Source organism: Mytilus trossulus, chromosome 8 (genome assembly GCF_036588685.1).
Source record: "Mytilus trossulus isolate FHL-02 chromosome 8, PNRI_Mtr1.1.1.hap1, whole genome shotgun sequence".
NCBI lineage: Eukaryota > Metazoa > Mollusca > Bivalvia > Mytilida > Mytilidae > Mytilus > Mytilus trossulus.
In genome coordinates this window covers 9,317,646-9,340,436 of record NC_086380.1, presented here as the reverse complement: position 1 = coordinate 9,340,436, position 22,791 = coordinate 9,317,646, and the positions used below count along the sequence as shown (strand labels likewise).

General features: G+C 30.7%; 2 protein-coding genes across 3 annotated transcripts; both read left to right on the top strand.

The window, feature by feature from the left end:
- Positions 1 to 1,559: 1,559 nt before the first annotated feature.
- Positions 1,560 to 10,364, top strand: LOC134681636 (hemicentin-1-like). Its single transcript, XM_063541288.1, has 5 exons — positions 1,560 to 1,637; positions 2,910 to 3,064; positions 4,720 to 4,942; positions 8,011 to 8,250; positions 10,309 to 10,364. Exons 1-5 carry the CDS (start codon positions 1,586 to 1,588, stop codon positions 10,341 to 10,343), a joined length of 705 nt encoding a protein of 234 aa, XP_063397358.1. The 5' UTR covers positions 1,560 to 1,585; the 3' UTR covers positions 10,344 to 10,364.
- Positions 10,365 to 15,618: 5,254 nt separating this feature from the next.
- On the top strand, positions 15,619 to 22,006 carry LOC134681635 (NTR domain-containing protein-like). 2 transcript variants are annotated; one of them, XM_063541287.1, is made up of 5 exons: positions 15,619 to 15,640; positions 19,973 to 20,109; positions 20,612 to 20,691; positions 21,282 to 21,369; positions 21,791 to 22,006. In XM_063541287.1, the coding sequence occupies exons 2-5, from the start codon at positions 19,980 to 19,982 to the stop codon at positions 21,919 to 21,921; spliced, it is 429 nt and encodes a 142-aa protein (XP_063397357.1). In that variant the 5' UTR covers positions 15,619 to 15,640; positions 19,973 to 19,979; the 3' UTR covers positions 21,922 to 22,006. The 2 variants fall into 2 exon arrangements, with proteins under 2 accessions (XP_063397357.1, XP_063397354.1); XM_063541284.1 differs by lacking the exon at positions 15,619 to 15,640 and adding an exon at positions 17,667 to 17,797.
- The last annotated feature ends 785 nt before the right edge of the window (positions 22,007 to 22,791 follow it).

Genomic DNA, 22,791 nt, shown 5'->3' with positions numbered 1-22,791 from the left:
AATGCACAATATTGATACTCATTGAAACTTAATAGATATAGGAAAATGTCGTGTGAGTGCCAATGAGACAACTCTCCATCCAAATAACAATTTAAAAAGTAAACCATTATAGGTTAAAGTACGGTTTCAACACGGAGCCTTGGCTGTTCTCATTTGACACTAAAAAAATAAGCTAGTTTTTCACAGCACTTTCCATGACAGTAACTGTACTAAGTAAACTCTAAAATACTCAATTGTAAAACAATAGATATACAAAATGACGTACAATTGTAAATAAACTCATCATAGATACCAGGACTAAATTTGTATATACGCCGTCGCGCGTTTCGTCTACAAAAGACTCATCAGTGACGCTCGAAGCCAAAAAAGAAAATACATGACATATAAATTTTCTGTTTATAAAACTTTGAATTTGTCGAAAAACTAAGGATGTTCTTACCCCAGGAGTAGATTACCTTAGCCGTATTTGGCACAACTTTTTGGAATTTTGGGTCCTCAATGTTCTTCAACTTTGTATTTGTTTGGCTTTTAAACTATTTTGATCTGAGCGTCACTGATGAGTCTTATGTAGACGAAACGCGCGTCTGTCGTATAAAATTATAATCCTGGTACTTTTGATAACTAGTTCAAACGTGAAAGCTACTTGATTGATGAAAACAATACGCAGGTAGAAGTATCGATCCAGTGGTGGTAGTAATTACATTCAATTTGACATTTGAAATAAAACATTGCATTAGAGGCTTTTCTGTTGTATCCTGGCAATAGGAAGTTTGGGTTTCAAAAGTCTTCATATTTATTAAATTTATACAGAAAATATACTTTTTTAAAACATTTGATATTTCACAAATAATATATATATACATGAATACAAAGAAAAATCATTTCTGAAACACTGATACAACTCGTTCTCATAGGTAAAGTGGTATTGCTATAACAGAGGATCGAAAGATACCAAAGGGACTGTCAAACTGAAAAAATCTGAAAATAATCAGTGCTGAATTGACAACAGTAAAAAAAAAAAAAAAAATAACAACAACAAAAAGACATACCATATCTTTCAAAATAATTGAACCTCTTCACAAGAATCAGGTTTTTAGTTTTGTTTGTTTTGTTTGTGTCTGTTAAAAAGTACATGAAATTAACAGAAGTAAATACTGTTGCACAAAACTTAACAATACCAAATTTTGTTAAAGTATATCTATATTATTTTGTTATTTGATTATTGTTCATCATATATGTTTCTTTAAAAAAAAATGAAAACACTTATGGTTGCATTGGGCGTACATTTCAAGATATGTTTGTTATTCTAGCCATGCATACTATAAAAGAAAAATAGAGGCTAAAATGTGTGTCTAATTCGTAGTTTTGATAGAGACACACATTGACTATTAAGACATTAAATTTGATTTTAAGTTTAAAATTGAGCTTATCAGATAAATGAATAATTGTAATAATTATAATTGTAAATTATTTCCGCTTTATAATGTGACTATAATAACCAGTGAATAGTTCAGTGTAAATGCTACTAACACAGACAAGAAATAACCTGTTGTGTTCAAGTGCAGGCTTGATAGCCACCAGTAAAATGTGGTGGATTAATTTAGTTTTAATTTTATCAGTAGAAGCTTTGTTCTCAAGTATGTATTAATTGCTTTTTTTCTTACAGAATTGTAAAGGGAAAATTATTTGATAATAAATGTTTATTTAAAATAGAGTAAAGGAAATAAGTGAAAAACATTCTTTTTTTAAATGCATTTACTTAAAAAAGGCCATTCGTTTTCTCGTTTGAAATGTTTTACATTGTCGTATCAGGGCCTTTTATAGCTGATTATGTGGTATGGGCTTTGGTCCTTGTTGAAGGTCTACGGTGACCTATAGTTATTAATTTTTGTATCATTTTGGTCTCTTGTGGATAGTTGTCTCATTGGCATTCATACCACATCTTCTTCTTTTATAAGTTTTATTTTCGTTCAATTGTTTTTTTTAAAAATTATGAGAAAAAATTTAAGGCAACATTAGTAATTAGAATTATTTTTGTTAGATTTTATGATGCTATAGCCATAAAAGTATTTTAGGTTTTTATACATCCTTCACTTTTGACTTTGGCACACAATATCAGAGTTATTTCCATCGATTCCATACTAATTGCGTATCACTTAAATTATAGTGTAGTGTACTTATTATACGGATAGGAAACAATCTATATACGGAGATTACATTTACGTTTTAGAAATAAACAGTCAGATCGATGTCAGTGTGATTGAAACTAATTTTGACAACTATTTCGACTGATTACTTTACGCTCATGATTGACGGTTTATTTAACTTAAGAAAAAAATTATTCTTTAATCTAATCGATAGTCATTTATAAAAATACCTGCAAATTATTAAACAAAACACTTAATAAATCTTCGTCCACGATATAGAATTCTTTACATATGACCATAATAAATATTAACTGAACACACTTTCACTTAACAAAAATAGTATTGACCGTTATAATTTAAGCTGTAAATCTACCAAGAAGTCTGACCTTAACTACAATTTACTAAAGTGTTAAAGGTGGCGATCAAACTCACTTGTTTTATTCACTTTTTAAACTATTTCTTAATATCGTGGTGTATAACAGATTCTTGTCATAAAGTTAAATATCATATTTTACATCTCAAGTTATTAAACCAATCAATACCACTTTTATTGCAACATTCCAATGTTTCTTTAAAAGTAAGAAGGCGTAGCGAGAATGCAAATAAACAAATATATACAAGACTAAAATTAATCAGCGTTTACATATAAACGTCACCGTACGGCTTTCAACAATGAGCAAAACCGATAAAGTAAGCAAACCTAAAAGACTCCAAGACCAATTGCTCATTTGCATGCAATCTCTCTTTATTTGATTATTGCAGCTTCTCCAAAAATCATAGGACATAGATATGATCAAAATTTGAGTCTATGGCATTTAGTTAATGGTACCGATTTAAAATTCCAATGCATAGCCACGGGCTTCCCAGAACCTAAAATAACATGGACAAAAGGAGGAGATAAACATTTTTTGTCAGTGGTATGTTGTAATAGATAGCAAAAAATAACGTCGTGTTCCTCGATTGGACAAAAGGCTTTGCTAAGTAGTAAATACTGAATTAGCTATTTATGTTTTAGATTTATATCATTCCTTTAATTCTAATATATAATTTCCAGTGCAAATATTTTATTTTTTACAATTTACAATATTGGTCTTTTGTATAAACATTAAATTGAAGACAACTAGTAGTGTACAGTCATTCCGCAGTAGGGCAAAAAGAGTAACAGGAATATTATTCAAAAGAAGGAGACATATAAGAATTATTTAAGTACCACTGAGTAAAGCCCTAGGACCATAAGTCATGATAAAATGTATAAACAAAATGTACAACAATAATTAAACATACCTGATTATAGTTTTATTGCCGTATATTACAGTTATTTTATTTGTATATTAAGATAGAAAATCTTGACATAATGTATTGTAATTTTATATTACCTATGCATTTCCATGTACTGAGTGGTTTTGTGTTTGTTAACGTTGTATTCGAATTATAAAAATTGAACAGCAATATACTACCCTCGCATTTATTTGGTACGCCAAACACTCGCTTGATCTACATGATTACAACTGGTGACATCCGAGACACCAAAGTAAAAATAATAGGATGTCGTGTACCTAATACTTCACTAGTATGCATTAATTGTATTTGATATAGGAAGATGTGGTGTGAGTGCCAATGAGACAACTCTCCATCCAAATAATAATTTGAAAAAGTAAACCATTTTAGGTCAATGTACGGCCTTTAACACGGAGCCTTGGCTCATACCGAACAACAAGCTACTGGTATAAAAGGCCCCAAAATTACTAGTGTAAAACCATTCAAACGAGAAAACCAACGGTCTAATCTATATAAAAAAACGAGAAACGAGAAACACGTATAAATTACATAAACACACGACAACGACTGTAGATCACTTTTGTTCATTTATATTCAGTTCCTTAAATAACATAGATAGAATTAAGCCTTGACTATAATGTCAGTGCACGTGGTATATTAATTTTCTAAATATTCTTGCCTTTACCAAATTTTATCTAAGTTTTTAGTTTTATCCTACTCTACATCTATAGATGTAATCTGTTATACAACGTTACTGTCATTGCTGTTAATTGAACACAAATATATCAAGTAAACATGTTGTATATTTACTCGATATCGTAAATATCATTTTCGTTAAATCTTAACAATAATAGGTTTATTTTCATCAACATAACAATCTTGTTATTAATGGAAAGCACAATTCAATTATCATCCCGAATTTTTCAACGGCAATTTTCAAAGCGCTTAGACAATTCCAGTGCATCGTTACGATTCAAATATGATGTAATGGTATAGATAAACCTTTCAGCTGAGTAACGATTGACAAAGATATGCTACATTTAAGAAAAATTAGTGTAAAGATTTTACCTGTATCTACCGTCGCCTTATTGGGATAATCGTAAATTCAGTTACGATTATCTCTTTAATACCATTGTTGTTTGGAATAGGTCACACACTATGGCATGTACTGGGTTTTTCTTTGTAAAAACAAGTATAACTCTTTACCCAAAACACAATTTATCGATACATAAAGCCTTTTTCATGTTACATTATCTGTTTAGTCTATTCTTCCTGACCTTGTTTGCTTTAACAGGGCCCGATGTTACATTTTCCATCCATAACAAGAGCTGACAATGGACAGTATTTTTGTTCAGCTGATAATGGCATAGGAAAAACTGCACAAGATTCAGGAACATATATAGAAGTTAGAAAATACAAACCAATGATGAAATATGATTCTATTCCTATTAGAACAGTTACACAGGCTGACATAAACAATAATTCTGTAGATGGAAAGATGAAAGTCTTAGTACATGGTAAAATATAAGCTTACGAAACGAATAATTCTTTCGAAGAAATATTAATAAGGTTACCATTCATTGTGTGCATAAGCTAGATACAATACTGTAAACGAAATGCTTTTCCTATAACTCATTTATTCTACCGACATGATTTTATTACGAAAAAAATTGTCTAACATTTGGTCATAAACTAAGGTGAATGAGAGACATGAAAATATGATAAGGAATGACCTAGGGTCTTACAAATATGTTAAGCAATACGTTACAGTGAGTTGAATTATCGGCAAATATTTTTCATAATGAATTTCAATAGGAATATTAAATATGTCACTTGACTTATTAGGTGTTAAATGACAAAAATACAGAATTCAAACGGAAAGCCAAAACAGGAAGTCCTTTATAAAATGGGAAAAATCAAAAGTTCAAACACATCTAACAAATAGCAACAACTGTCATATTCCTGACTTTGAATATGCGTTTCCTTATGTAAAAAATTGTGAATAAAACCTGGTGTTAAAGCTAGCTAAACCTCCTCTCACTGGTATGACAGTGGTATCGAATTCCGACGAAAATGTGCGAACACACAAACATATATAACAGGTAAAAACGTCAAAGAGTCGCGGAAAGCAGTCACCATTGAAATAAACGCTTAGTCAATATGGAAACAAGTAACTTTTTCAACAATGAAACGCAAAATGGCATTAAGAAAAAGAACATATTTCATACGCAAACATTAAATACAAGAATTCAAATTTTTTTTCTTACAACAATAACACAATGGTGGGATGCATAAGTACCGAGCCATTGCATAAGTATATACTAGTAATCAAAAATGAATTTAAAAGTAACACACGCTTATATAAATAATATATAAAACAAACTTTAACTGGAAACTAAGATGATGAACAACGTTACGTCAGGTGAACAAAGATGCGGCAGGCGAACTAAATTATAATCCTTGTACATTTAACACCACTGAGTCGATGTCACTGCTGGTGGGCGTTTTGTCCCCAAAGGCACCAACAGCCTTGCAGTCAGCACTTATATGTTTAAATTAATATCAATAGTGTCATTTTCATAAATTTTCTGTTTACAAACCTTGGAATTTTTTGAAAAACTAGGGATTTTTTTTTATCCCAAGCATAGATTACCGTAGCCATATCTGGCACAACTTTTTGGAATTTTTTATCCTCTGTTCTCTTCAACTTTTCACTTGTTGGTTTTATAGCTTTTTTATATGAGCGTCACTGATAAGTCTTATGATGACAAAACCTGCGTCTGGTGTACTTAATTTTAATCCTGGTAACTTTAATAATTATGTATGAATCTTTAGTTTCTTACATTTCAGATTTAGATTGTTCAATCTTTGACAAACGTAATTTCTCAGTTTGATAATTGGTTGAGTCAAACTTGTCCAATTTTCGTAGATGCTACCTCAATATTCAATTAAAAAATCCAAAACGCGCAATACCTTAGGTCTTTTAGTGGTTTATCATCAAGTTATATGATCAGATAAAAGCCATTGTGTTGTAAAATCAAGCAAGAACAAACCTGTAGCTAAGTAATATTGAATATGAGTAAAGCTTTGGCTACTATATAAAATCTTTAATGGCACTACGTGGATAAAACCAGAAGATTTTGAATATATAGCAAAATTCAGAAACCAGATGAGCAAACACACTAAATGAATCTTGCCTTGACTACAGAGCCATTTGTTTTCCCCGGGACATACAGTCTATCAGCTAGGGTATTCATTTTGTGCTAGTAAATGATAGTAAAACATATTAATTTTTGTGTGTCCAATGTGTTATTCAGGACTAGATAAACGTCCATTAGGAAAACCTATATCAAACCATTGAACAGCCGGGATTTAGAAATACGGAGAAATGTAAGGAAAAATATTACCCAAAAAGGACATTTAAAGAATTGCACAAATTCGAAGTGAATCAAACGAAACGGAACAACAGAAACACTGAACTGCTACAAAATTGAACGCCAATATACACAAACTGTCAGAGACGTTCATGTCAATTTTTGACCTCTTTTTATTGTAACATTGTCAGCTGTGGCTTATTAATACAACTATTATCGATGTGTTTAAGTTAAATCGATTTTCCATTATTGAAAATATTATTGTTTGTTTCATTTTATTGCTTTTTGACAGAATGTCTATCATGTAACAAGGATTTTTTTTATGTCTAAACGCGCATGAATGAAGTATCTTACGATTTATATAACTAACTGGCAACTAGCATTGATTTACGACATTGAGATAGCGACCTCCGACTTTCCGTTTATGACTGGTAATGTGTCAGTTATTTGGTGTTAAGAACAATCTTGTTATCACTTCTTTCAAGAAAACATATGTTGCAATATGATTTCGATATTGACATGAAAATGAAAATAGTAAAATCATATAAAGTTTAGTCTATTTTATATTGTAAAAAAAACCCAAAAAAACAAGACCAACCCCCCAATACATTGGTATATTGACAGTAATGTTGATTGTGCTGAACTTGATGTTGAGTTAGTGTACTCAACACTTTAACTAAACTCTGGTACGTTTTTCTTGATGAAAATCAATGTTTACATAAAGTTTACATCAGGTTTTGATAACAGTCGGTCGATAGTCAATATATGACTTGTGTTTGGTGGGTGTACATAAAAATAGATGTAAAGACGGAAATTGTGTATTGATAAAAATAATTATGACATAATGAATTAGGTAATTTACAAATGTGGCTATTTAGTTGTTAAAAAATTTCAAAATTGCTCAATTGAATGCAGGAACACATTTTCCGATCGGGAGTAAAAAACTTTGTAAAAATGGGGCGTCTTTTCAGCTGTGAGTTTTTTTTTCATGTACTGAGCTACGTCCAGTTAGAATTGGAAGAAACTTTGAAGGGTTTATAGGTGACCTTTTGCAAGTGGTAAACTTCTGTTCCTCTCCAATGTACAACACTTTTGCCGATCGTCATCCTGTTGGGCCACTATTACAGAAATTATCTTGAACATTCAACAGGGTAGATTTTTTTTGTTTTAGGACCATAATTTTATATTTGTGCTTACTGCATTAAATTAAGGTTGCCCTGAACCAACTGTTACCTGGTGGAAGGAAACTGAAAATGGTAGAAAGAGAATAACCGAAGGAGACAATAGTATAGAACACGGCTTTAATATACACGATGAATTGCCCTTCTTTTGTGAACGTGATTCTGGACACATTTTAGAAATGGACAGATTTAAACAAACAGATCTTGGAACCTATGTCGTAAAAACGGAAAGCAGTCTTGGAATAGTTGAGTTGAAATTTACAATCAGACGTAAGAATAAGAAGAATTTATTAAGATTGCAGCATGCACAATATATATTCACAACTAAGAGACATGGACAAATTTAAAGTTCATCTGGCTTTGTTGTATAGTTGGCTCGTTTACAATCATACATCAACTCCTTATTTTATACTGAGTGGCAAATGATTAGATTATAACAAAATTGGGTAAAAATGGTAAATAAATTGTTAATCTGATATTGTTTCTAAAAAAAGTGTTTTAATATAGCTTTTTCGTGTCAATATGAAAAGCAGACATTTTTGTTTAGGTAATATAGAAATATCTGGTATATGAACTTAAAAAGATAAATATAAAGATTTGGTTTTGGAGTTTGGTTGTACCTGTAACTTATTTCAAACGGGATACAACATCCTCATTTTTACGGAATTGTTGTTTACCGTGCCCGGAAATTTAGAAATGATCCATGTAAACTTGTTGCTCCTTTAAATAAACTTTTTCTAAAAGGTTACCTATTCAACACTGTAATAAGATCATTGAATATTGTTTTCATTGGTATAAATATTGACTTTGTTACATGTAGATTAAAAGCTTACTTAATAACTTAATATTACTAGTATGTATTATACATATACATTTTCACTGATCTACAATCTGTCGATACCTGTAACTGAGCATTGCACAAGGTCATGTTTTTCTATAGCTGTTTATGACGTCTTTACACTAAATCCATTGAATGTTGGATGTGTACAGATTGATTGCTTAGTCTTAGAGGCATGGTTTTTTTATAAGCTGTTAATGGCTTTGAACTAGCTGTCAGATAACTGCGAGTACTCTCAGATCTGTTCATTGTGTCGGGATGTATAAGTACCCGGCCACGTCCACTTTTATTTTTTGTCTATCTGATTAATTACGCCTTTTTCAACTGATTTTTATAGTTCGTGCTTATGTTGTTCTGTTATACCACTGTCCCAGGTTAGGAGGAGGTTGGGATTCCGCTAACATGTTTAACCCCGCCACATTATTTATGTATGTGCCTGTCCCAAGTCAGGAGCCTGTAATTCAGTTACATATTTGTTTTTCGTTCATTCTTTTACATAAATAAGGCCGTTAGTTTTCTCGCTTGAATTGTTTTACATTGTCTTATCGGGGCCTTTTATAGCTGACTATTTGCGGTATTGGCTTTGCTCATTGTTGAAGGCCGTACAATGACCTATAATTGTTCATGTTTGTGTCATTTTGGTCTTTTGAGGATAGTTATCTCATTGGCAATCATACCACATCTTCTTTTGTATATTAAAATATCACTTTTTAAAGACTGAAATAATCACAAACTACATTTGATTATCTTGTAAAAAAAAATCCAAGAGAAGATTCCTTCTTCTATAGTAGTTTTCCTCATGGTGGAAAACATCATGTCACGATATCGACATACATATTCATATATAACTCTCTGCTGTACAGGGTTCGTGGTATTCAAAACCCCTCCTTTTCACTGACCATTATCATTAGAAGTCAGATTACAATATAAAGCGTACACGAAACTTAAACAACATTTCATTTTGACGCTTGAGTTTGAGTCTGGAGTTTGACCTGTACTATTAAAGATATACAATTATACCAAACGGACATTTAAAATCACAAGTCGAAAATGAATTGACAATGCCATGGTAACGAACAACAGTACACAAGTACAGAAAGCGAAACATAGAAAACTAAAGGCTGCGGAACTCACACCCCACCACATTCTCGGGGGGGGGGGGGTCTAATGTGCGCTGGAGGGGCCAGACAAACTGACATTTAAAAACAAAAATGTAACTAAGTAACTAAGTTAACAAATCATTCAGATGAGCAACAGGTATTCATTGTTTGAAATATGCCTTCCTCAATATTTTTATTCAACTGTTAGTTGTAAAAAACAGACACCTTGAAGATTAATATTGATATCATTAGTGGTATCTTGCTTCAATCAAATTATCTTATACAATATATTGTATGTACTTTTATCTTTTACTGTTTAGTTATCAATGGTAGTTGAAGAATTAATAAATTATAACTACATTTTTTAACACATGTTCTTATCTTTTACAGTTGATACTGATTTATATGCAATTTGGAAAAGTTGAAGACGAAACTGATGACAACTGGCATACAAACCTTAAATAAACATACAACATTAACATGAATTTAATCTATCTTCTCGTTATGGTGTAATATTTAGATAAACTCATCACTGATACAAGGGTAGAAATTTTGTATTTGCACCAGACGTGCTTTTTGTCTACAAAAGACTCATCAGTTACGTTCGAATAGAAAAATGTTAAAAAGGCCAAATGAAGCAAGAAATTGAAGATAAATCAGTACCTCCATGGAACCGTAACCTTTTAAAAATTGCTCAATGAAACATAAGTTGGGCTTGCAATGTGTTGAGGTTCTTTGATATAACAATTTAAGCATGAGACATAACATTTAATTAAAATGTAATATCACCATTGATTTTACCCTATTAGTATTTGTTAAATTTGCACTTTTCCAAAAATTGTGCAAAATTGATCTTTGTTTCAAATAAAAATCTGTCCACATAAAATTTCATTGCTTCAAATAAAAAAGCCACCAGTTGAAGTTAACCAATCAAATTTACATTTTTTTTTTATCTGTGTACAAGCTTTAGCAACCACATTTCGTAAGTAAGTCAGTAAGTAAATACATTTTATTTAGAGTCAGCATATATATATATATATAATAACAGAGAAAACATGAGCTCTGGTGAGCTCTTTTACCGACTATCGAATAAAAAACCATGCAGCAGCATGGAAATACTACCAAACATGCAATATAATGAAAGCAACTCTATTTGATTTGTGAGCCTCCAGAGTCAAAATTCATGTAGCAACTGTCTCTATGTTCATTGAAACGGGGGAATCAGCAAATCACTTGAGATCATAAAATATAACAGACTAAAAGCATAAAAGCAATAAATAAATAAATATAAGCACGAGCATTTAATGGCAGATATATTAAAAAATGCATAAAAAGCAGAGCAAAAGGCCATTATAAAAAGAAAGAAAGAAATTTCAGCTTTGAGACAGCACTGGGCGGAAACGACATGAACTGCAGTAACATTTTTGACCCCCACACCAGGAATTTATATAATTCCTAAACTGGTCAAAAGAAGTCATGAGTCTAGCCTCATTAGGAAATGAGTTCCATACTTGTGCTGCCTCAAATCTAAAGGATTGTATAATCCTGGTACCTTTGATAACTAATTACCATAACTGGAGGTTCTAAGTCTAGGTACCTCAGCAGTGTTCACATACCTGAAATTATATGAACTGTTTTTTTATTACAACTAAATCTTGAATAAATAAAGGACATTTTTTATTAATATTTTAAAGGTCTCAAAGGCAATTGAGCGCATTCTACGAGTTTTTAATGATGGAAGGTTCGAAATCTGTAGGAGTGTTTCATATGAGCTCTGATGGTTTTCATTAATAAATCGAAGCGCTCGTTCTTGTATTTTTTCTATTTTTCTGATATTTTGTTCCCCACAGAAATGCCAAGTCAAAGGGCAGTAACTAAAGTTAGACATAATAAAGAATAGTAAATTGTAAGCCTACTCAGTTTGTTTAGATGTTTTACCATTTTTTCCAAAACATTTAATTGCCTTGCAGCCTTTTTACAAATATTTGAAATGTGTAAATTGAAGTATAATTCAAAATCAATCATAACTCCAAGTAATTTAACCTCATCCTCACATGATATAGAAATACCATTCAAATCAAACACAATCTGTGGTTTTTGGCTAAGAGAGATAGCTTGAAATGTCTCTGGGTTGGCCTGAATTTACTGGACGAAAACCACTGTATTAAAAAATTGCTGTCTTCCTCAAGAGCAGAAATTACATCTTGTAAGGAATTTCCAGACTTTGACAAAGTATTGTCATAAGCATAATTATATAAAGAACATTTTTTTTACAAAAAAGAACAAATCATTAATAAAAATATTAAATAGAATGGGTCCAACATAACCTCAAGTTACTAAAATATTCCATAGAAACAACAAATAGAAAATATAACGGTGCTTTGAAACACAAAAAAAAGTAAGATTATGACCCAATCCTTTTAACTGCAATTAGGATTATTTTTCTACAAATGTCAAATTCAAGGGAATATTGGTTTCGACCATTTTCTTCTCGGATGCAACCGGATACAACCGGTTGTGACAAATGTGACAAACTATTTTCGATGGTATTTCACCACAAAGTACTGTTCTTTGTGCAGATATGTATATTATATAGTATGTATGCTGGAGAACACACATATTTACAATATTTAAAAGATATAAAATGTTTTTTCCAATATTAGTTTGTTACCTTTTTGCTACACTTACTGGCAATGTGACTAGATGATGAAAGCTGTTTATTTTTTTATCCTTGGAAACAATCTATGTGCATTTAGAAAATACAGTCTACGGAAAGGTGGTATGGATATCCTATTGGTACGAAGTGTGCCCCTTAAATGCCAGACTTGTTACTGTTTAGTTAAAAAGCCTATTATATTATCAATCTTAGCAAAGACCCGTCTAAATTCAATGATTTAATAATACAAATAAAACAAATTTTGTCTGTAATATTGATGGCAAGTGTTATCATTTAGAATTTCTAATTATACAAACGATTCTTTATATCAGAAATTCAACAGCAATGGAAGAGAGGCAACAATTATCAAAGAGATAATTAAAGTTATAAGTTGAAAACAAACACATAACAATTCCATGAAAAAATATCAAACAACAGTATACTAAAAATAACCTACAAAACTAAAAATCGACCAACCAAACCACAGCAAAATTCAAGGTTGCTTTTATGTACTCTATAGGGTACGACTATCCTCATCAACATGTGGCACCCGTCATGTTGGTCATGTAAGAACAAAACGCGCTTACGAGTCTTATTCGGTAGTCACATTTGACAAAAAAACAGGACGGGGCTAGGATAACTTCAATTGAAACATATTTGTCGTTATCTGAAAAACAGATATTCCATAACGATCAACCAATCTATGATGGCGTCCGTCAAATTGTAAAGGGATTCTTCAAGATTTATCCCTTATAACTCTTGGTTTGAATTAAGGATTCCTTATACACAGAAACCCTTAAGGGAATCATGAAAGGAAATGTCTGGAATATTGTATTAACTGATAGATGTAAATACTCCATATATAAAGGCGCCTCTGTAATGTTGTTATATATAAATTCAAATGTATCAAGTGGGAAGATAAAATCCTTTTTTGGCAGTGGAAGAATACAAACCAATACAGATACCAAGATCCCAAATCCTTTAAGCTAATGTCTTTCTTATTCAGTCTCATTGGCGCTCATACCAAAATGTCTTATATCAATAAGCTACATAACTTTAATTTGGGTACATATGTATATAAGGCCGTACTTTAACCTATAATGGTTTACTTTTTAAATTTTTATTTGGATGGAGAGTTGTCTCATTGGCACTCACACCAAATCTTCCTATATCTATTCCCTCGCTCTTAAATTATGAGAATGTACTGTTTCTAAGAGAGGCAACCAGTAAATAAGGTTCGTGAGTTTAATAAAGTACTTTTTTTTGCCAACAATGGTAATAATAAACGTGAAAAGAAAACACCTTCTATATTGGTCGGTTTTTTATTGCATTTACCTTGAATTATTTATTCTTCCGACCCTTCAAATCGGACCTCAAAAAATCTAAACAGCTATGCACCTGTCCTATGTCAGGAATCTGATGAACAATAGTTGTCGTTTGTTTATGTAATTTATACGTGTTTCTCGTTTCTCGTTTTTTTATAAAAGAGGAAAACTGTCATGTCAAAGTAAACTACAGAGACATGTTTACAATGAGCTGTTAGGCCTGTATTATGTAACCTGGAACACAGTCACACTGATATTACATAACAATTGTTGAGGTCTTTCTTTATGTAATCATTTTGTAGGTGATTTCTAGCTCTTTTTGATATCCCACTTTACTTTGGCAAAAAATAGTCATTTAAATGATTTTTGGTTCATAGTCACTGGAATTTCAGAAATCTATTGTTGTTAAATTGCGGAGCTGTATTGAAGAGTATTTAACACTATTGGTTCCAGCTATATCTCTTTTGATATTGATGTAAAATGTGCAAAGTCTTTTCCAAAATTCTGATTTCTGTCATTTGATTCTCATTTGAAAATTTAAAAAGTGTCTTCATGAAAAAATCCATCAAATTTGGAATTGAAAGCTGAGTTTTGTTTTTAAGCTGTCATACATGTATATATAAATATAAAGATTTCTTTCAGTTCAATTAGTGAAAAATATTTGAAAAATTAAACAAATAAAAAAACATGCTTAATTTATATATTTGTGTAAAATATTTAATTATTATAATATAGTCATAAATACATACATGTACATAATGGTTTACTTTTATAAATTGTTACTTAGATGTCTTAGTAATTGGCACTCATACCACACCTTCCTATACATGTACCTATGTATCTAACAACTCTTTTACATTCCATTTTTTTATTAATAAATAAAGAAATAATAGTCTTTTACTTGTAATTATGTGACAAAAATCTCGCTTTTTTCTTCCACTGCATGATAATACACATACACTCATTTTAATAGTTCTTTCTTTTTGTTTGGGCAATATATTCAAAATTTGAAACATTTATCATTAATTTATTAAAAGTGTTTAAAATAAACAATAATACAAACGAAATAATTATAATTAAGGCTTAATTATCAACAAATATAGATATAGGAAGATGTGGTGTGAGTGCCAATATTTGTGTATCATGTGCCAATGAATGCATGCTGATTTCTTATCATACAAACAGATGTTGGACCTGATCTACAACAGTGCCACCTGTAATTAAGTGGGGATAATCTTCACCAATGTCTCTTATTGAAGTAAGCTTCGTATCACACTAAGATAACAATTCAGAAACTAAGGACTTTCATGCAGAATAGAAATTTTTCATTCGTTGAACATTTAATTTCGTGACTCGTCTGTATCCACGTAATTCACGAGAACTAGTATCAAACTAATAAAAATGAGTCCATAGTATTTTAAATCTAATTATCAATCATGTGAACTGCTAATGTTTTTCTATAAGACAAACGCAAAAGATAATGTTTATATCCTAATGTTTATCAAATGTAATTGATGTGTAATGTAACATGTACACATATGTGGTTATATTGATGTAAAGTAACACGTAAATATATTTAGGAATACAAATATAAAAACATGTTGTTAATTGCACAAGGAAATATATTCGTCTACTTCAGGATAAGAATTTTATGCGAACCCTAAGATGTCAGTACCTTCCACGCATTTTTTTTTATAATTTTTATAATAAATTATGTGTGTTGATGATTCATCTTATTTAAGTACGTAAATTTTTTTGGTTTACAATTTATTTGTATCACCTACCTTCAAAATTTTCTTTTTTGACCTTTCATCGTCCTTTTTCGATGTTTTTTTTTTAATATTGTCTTCGATCTCTTTATTATATATTTTAAGTAACTTAATACATTATTTGTCTTTTAACATTTTAACACATTTACAAATATTTTTTTAATTGTTACTTAATTAGTAGGATCTGCTTATTCAATCTTAGACCCACAGGTTACATTGAGTTTATTATGCTAATTTTTCTGTTTAAATAATCGATTTATACAATAGGTTGTCTATTATCTTAACATTTGTGATTTTGTTATTATATAGATTTAATAATCGGTTTCCACAATAGGTTGTCTATTATTTTTTCATTTTGTGATTTTGTTGGTCCCTCTTCAAATTTTGAGTATTGATTCTTTCTTATCTATCTTATGCTTTTTTGCTTTTTTGTTATAATACAAGCACGATCCTCAATCCGGAATGCATATGTTTCATTGATATACACAAAGGGTTCTGCATGTTCTGCTTAACAATTCAAAGCTTTTTGTCTGCTAAATGTGATACTGGCTTATTGTCAACTATTGTCCTTTGTATCTACTTTTTGCAGTTACTTTAAGCACGACAAATGAAACCTAAAGTTTACAATTGAAATGGACAAGTTTAAAAAGTACAAAATCAGAAAAATCTTTCAATTGCATGGTATTATACAAAACAAGATGATACGGAATGATTTTCAACGAGACAACACTCTACAAATTATCAAATGACGTGCAAGCTACAAACTAATGTGTATTCCGTTTTATTTGCTGGATTTTGCAGAAAAAGGTGATACTCGAATTTAAGTGTTCAACAACCTACACAATTTTATATAGTTGGTGTGTTGCTTCGGTGTAGTTTGTAACCCGTATTTGCTTTCTCTCAATCGATTTTTGACTTGTACAGCGGTAAACTACTGTTGCCTATATTTATAGAATTGGAAGCACGTTAGTAAAACCACGCATTCCATATTCATGAAAATAAAGTTAATACACGTATAGTATAACTTGCACAAGCCCGTTACGTTTGATACGTTCATGTTTTTCAATGATTTTCAATTATATCCAATACAACAATCGAAAATGTAATATTGCTGGCTTCATAGTGTGCTAGGTATCTAATACGGTATATATGGTGTCAGTAAATTCCATATGGAATGAGAGCAAAACGGTTGCTTTTAATCTATCATATTCCAAAAAATGTGTATGAAATAAAATAAGATTCTATCTTGCTTAAAGATATGTAAAGATAGTCAATATAGTTTACAATATATCAATATGAGTGTCAACTCCAGAACTTTAGAGAAAGTCGTTGCAATATACACTTCTGTCATTAGATGAATTACTGTATATGGAAATAAATTCTGAAGTAAATAATTTTTATAGTCACCATAATTAAAAGTCATATAGTGAGGAGAGTTAAGCTAGTTATAAATCACCGGTAAATCCACCATTTTATGCATTGGAAAATGCCTTTACCAAGTCAATAATCTGAGAGTTGATTTCCGATTCGATTTTGCCATTTGATAAACTACTTTCTCTTTTGAACTTTTCTTCGAGTTTGGAATTTTTGTCATTTTACTTTTGGCTAAACCTGACGAGCGTTGGTAAACATGAGATTCAAGTTTGATGTACATGGAGATGTGCATGAAAAGACCAATACAATTATAAAAGATTTTACAAAGTACGATAATTTACAACTACAGGTAGAAGGTACTCAAAGGTACGGAATAACAATGTAAGTATGTTCTAAAAGAACGCTATGCATTCCGTTATATGTTTTTCATAGGCTATATACGTGATATATCTTACTGATCGTGGTCATGATAAATGTAAATTATTAATGACAGATGACTTCAACGTCCTTGAGAAACCTGTAAACCCGGATATGCAATTTTTATAATATATTTTTTGTTGTTTTAGTAGAAATTTATCAATGAATCTGACACTAATACATTTTCAACCAAAACATAAAACGCAAAACAATACAATAGCGATTGTTTTAAGAAACGATAAATTAAAAGTAACGATGATATAAACCGGTTAATTTCTGTATATATATAGACGTTTTATTATTAACAAACACGCAAACATTTTTTCATCTTGAACAAGGTAAGATAGATGTGATTAATTTATATTCAGTTGTTTAAAAAGTTTGGATTGTTCGCTACTCATATTTTCAACTTATTCTACTAATCCGATGTCTATTTATTCAAACAAGTTTTATGGTACTACACTTAAGATTTTTGTCATTTAACAAAGCAGTTATCTTATTTGTTTAAAATGTGAAAATCAATTTTAAACAATTATATACAATTTACACTATTTTACTACATGTCAGAATTGTTTTTTTCATATTGAAGGTAAAAAGGGGTTGGATTAGGTGATGTTAAACATTAAAATTGTTAGAATTAAAAAAAAATATATATAATGTAGCTTTTTCAAAATTGTATAATAGTCTATAGATATATGGTATACTCATTTCTTTTTTTTATATGAACAAAGATCTAAGCGATAGCATTTTAAAATAAAATAGCACTTCAAAAGTTGGTCAGAAAAATTGAGGTTACGGAACTCATTTTCTTTCTACATAACAAAATAGGCAACTTTTCTTTTTATAAAAGTAATGTTGTAAGAGTCATCTTCATTCATTTGATAATGTTGAAACACTATAGTATCTTCTGTTAAAGTATGTTTTGAATTCAAAAATCAAAATACAACAAACAGATAAATTAGTTCACACCTTAATTCAAAGATCAAGGAATGTGTTTACACTGCTTTGATTAGTAATAAATGTTTTATAATAAAAGACAAACAACTCGTATACCTTAATCTAATATAGTTATAACCCGATATCTATATATATATATATATATATGAGGGTACTTTCTCTAAAAATGAGGGTGCTTTTTATATGGCCTTCCAAATACCGTTTCGATCCCTAACATCACTGAAGAGACATTTATTGTCGAAATCCGGATATGGTGTACTAAAGAAATATTGACACCGAATGTTTGTGGCACAACATCCTGTCCACAAGTTAACAATTTTTTTTTCTGTGACGTATTAAATTTATAATAAGATCCATTTTGTTACAACCTGTGATCAATTTTATTTGGCAATCGCCAATGGCAGTCAGCAGGGTTAAAGAACATCAGTTGTTCGACCTGTTAGTCAAATGCGTTTTGTTTAAATATACTTTTTCACTCTTTTGGTCATTTGGAAAATGTTGTTTGTGCTGTTTTTAGACCCTTCTACAACGAAATTGGTTTAACATGCACACGTATAAAAATTGCGGTTTTTATCCAACGCAGTCATAGGTTTGAACGTAGTTTTCAATGTAGACTCGTATATATATATATATATATATATATATACAACTCGTCTAAACATCAACCCAACAATGTTAGATCTGTAAATTTGCTTTCGCAAATTTTTGGTTCTTCCCTCGCCGGGATTCGAACCCATGCTACTGTGATATCGTGACACCAAATCGCCTGCACTGCAGCCGTCCCGCTAGACCACACGACCACCTGGGCTCTCAAAAAAAGAGCTTTCGCTGGCCATGTGTTACCATTCCACGTCAGTTTTAATCTAGCGGCGTACTACAGTACATGATATATAAGGCATGAAGATGTTATTGTTACAGATCAGCTAAATTATCTATAGTAAAGGATCCTACAAATTAATGTTTACAAGATACAGTCACAGAAAATAATTATATTCATAAGCACGTCTGAGTCAGTGACAACGATCCGATGGATACATCTGTTGTAGGGTTGTCACTGACTCAGACGTGCTTATATATATATATAAAACTGACGTGGAAAGGTAACATATGGCCACCGAAAGCTCTTTTTTTGAGAGCCCAGGTGGTCGTGTGGTCTAGCGGGACGGCTGCAGTGCAGGCGATTTGGTGTCACGATATCACAGTAGCATGGGTTCGAATCCCGGCGAGGGAAGAACCAAAAATTTGCGAAAGCAAATTTACAGATCTAACATTGTTGGGTTGATGTTTAGACGAGTTGTATATATATATATATATATATATATAAATACTTTTTAACAAATCCTCCTTGTTATCAACACCTTGATATCAACCTACTATAAAAGAATTAGAAAACAAATGTATCAATCAAGCATACTAGGACTATTCATGATAAGTTGCAATTGTTTTCAAGGGATACCTCTTTTGTGTCTTGTAAACCTGATAATTAAATTAATTTAGTTTTCGATGAGAAACATATAATTTTTAACTATCCTGAAAATTGCTATTTTATCTTTCAGAATAACCATGAAGCTAACTATTGTGACCATAATTTGTCTTGTGCTGCTATGTGTTTTGTCGGAGGCACGGGGTAAAAGATGCAAAAAATGTCCACAGTATGATACAAATCAAAAGAAGTTATGCCGGGCTACTTTCGGTAAGCTTGAAGATTATACAATATCTAATTATATCAAAGTTTGTTTCATAGTTTCTCAGTTATTTAATTGAGAAAGATATTTGTAATTGGGACAGGATCATTCTGAATGTGTCGAATAACATGCTATAAATAATTTACTATATGTATGAAAATGAACATTTCAATGATATTTCATGTCACTTTAAAAGTGCTAACTTCTATTCTTGTGATACTCTTGGGGACAAAACGAAAACTAGCATGGTCATCAAAATATAGCAGGTTTATAACTATGGATGCTAAAGTCACGTTCGTTTATATAAGACTCATGTGTGCGCTTAAACACAAATATATGATTATCCCGAAAAATAAAAAAAAGAACAAAACAAAGCTATGCCTGAGTTTTGGAAACATACTTCTGAGAGGTTTCATCTTAAATGCTTAATATGCAACAATGATTAATGTATTTGCAAACCTGATAAGTTTGACAAACATCATTTGAATATAATTTTATTTTTTATTGTAGCAACAAAAGGAATAATAAAAAGCCAGAGACGCGTGGGCGATAAAATTGAATACACAGTTGAGCCGAATTATAATTTTATAGTGAGTAACCATGTATAGTTTTTTTTTTAAATGTACCGCAATTTACTGTTCGTAATATCTAGAACACAATCCCGTAGTTTTCTTCATTTAAGAAATGTTCAGTTCCAAAAAGCATTTCATATCAAATTGGTTTATGTGTGCTCAATTTATTTCTTATTATTTTTCTTAAAAATCAGAAGTATGCTGTCTGGGTAAACTTTACTGGATTAAAAAATGCTAAAGACTGAAAAATAACAAACATTGCTTTGGAAGTGTTCTGAAATACAAACTGAATTATTTTTACAGAAAATAATATACAACATACGGAGAAATGCCAGATATAAAAATTTTAAGAATACCCATATTTGAAAATGTTATACTAACAAAACATTATTGAAAAAAATAGCACATCTTAACGAACAGAAAACTAGAAAACGAAGATTTGAATGATGCATATTTCGTTAAAATTCTTGGATTATATGCCTGTGTTATAAATACATATACAGAAATAAATATTTGATTGCAAGTCAATTATTAATTTTAAAAGGTTGTACATGAATATTTTAAATATCATTACTTGTCTTTTGTAATATACTTTTGTAATGTTGTAGATCAAGCTTCCAAGTATTGTTAAAATTCTTTCTCCGACAAATTCATGTGGAGTGTTCTTATCGACAGGATATGAATATTTTTTTTCTGGTGAGTATTTCAATGTATTCTTTATATTGTTGTACTGACTTTAAAAGCAAACCATATTCATTGAATAAAAGAATAAAAGACATATTCATTAAAGTTGATAAAAAATCATCGGAACAAGATAAAGAAGATACAAAGGAGAAACTCAAATATCTAAAATGCAATCACTAACATTGTCATGACAAAAAAAAATCTTCCAAAAAATCAATTCAGGTTACGTAAAAAATTACATATAAATCCACATTAAAAACAAGTGGGTAACATTATGTTATATCTTCGTTAGTTGACGAGGTGGGAATTTAGAAACTTTTGTCACAAACACACATATCATTTATAAAAACACATCTTATTTTATTATTTAAAATGATAGATGATGCAATGGAAAAAAAATTTGTTATTATGATACTTTTTTTTCTTTTTACAGGCATAAAATCACGATATGGAAATACTTACGAAACACACAACTGCTTTTGGAATGATCAATGGCTTGATATTCCAGCAAATACGCAAACAGAACTCACAAATGGAAAAATGTATGCAAGATGTAGTTCATAAACCGACATTTAAATGTTATCAGCATGTCTATTTGATTACAATAGTAATAAGTTTTATATGCAAAATAAATGAATTATAAACAGTATTCATTTCAAATATATTTACTAGGGCGACAGTTTAACGCCCTCAAGAACCATATAGCAGTTTTACTGATATACAATCTCAAAATATGTTAACACGTAACCTGGTCGTACAAACCATCTATTACTGACATATTTCATTGATTAGAAGTCATGTATGAAGTAAGATATAACAGGGTACTGAATTCATATTACTCTTTAACAACTTGGCATAGAACATCACATTATACACAGAACATTACTAGTTCACACAGAAGGGGTAGTAATAATCTTGTAAAGAAATATACAGGTGTGTGTAAAAACAAATCAAATATTTATCAAATGTCACCCTTTACATCTGTTTAAGAAAAATTATAACAAAACCTCCTGTGTAAAAGTTCTGTGTCGTTTGCTTTAATTCTCACGAACAATCAGTAGTGAGGATTGAACAATTCATTCAACCTCATGTCAAGTTATTGAAACTAACTAGTAATAAAAAGGTAATCTATGATGTCTAAAACATTAATGTTTTTCTATTTCTTCAAACGAGAGGCAAAAGATAACAGAGGAACATTCAAAGGAACCCATAAGTCTAAAATAAAATGACAACGCCATGAATAAAGATATATAAAAGAGTACATAAACAACAAATAAACTAGAGGCTCTAAAGAGCCTGTGTCGCTCACCTTGGTCCATGTGCATATTAAACAAAGGACACAAATGGATTCATGACAAAATTGTATTTTGGTGATGGTGATGTGTTTGAAGTTCTTACTTTACTGAACGATTTTGCTTCTTACAATTATATCTA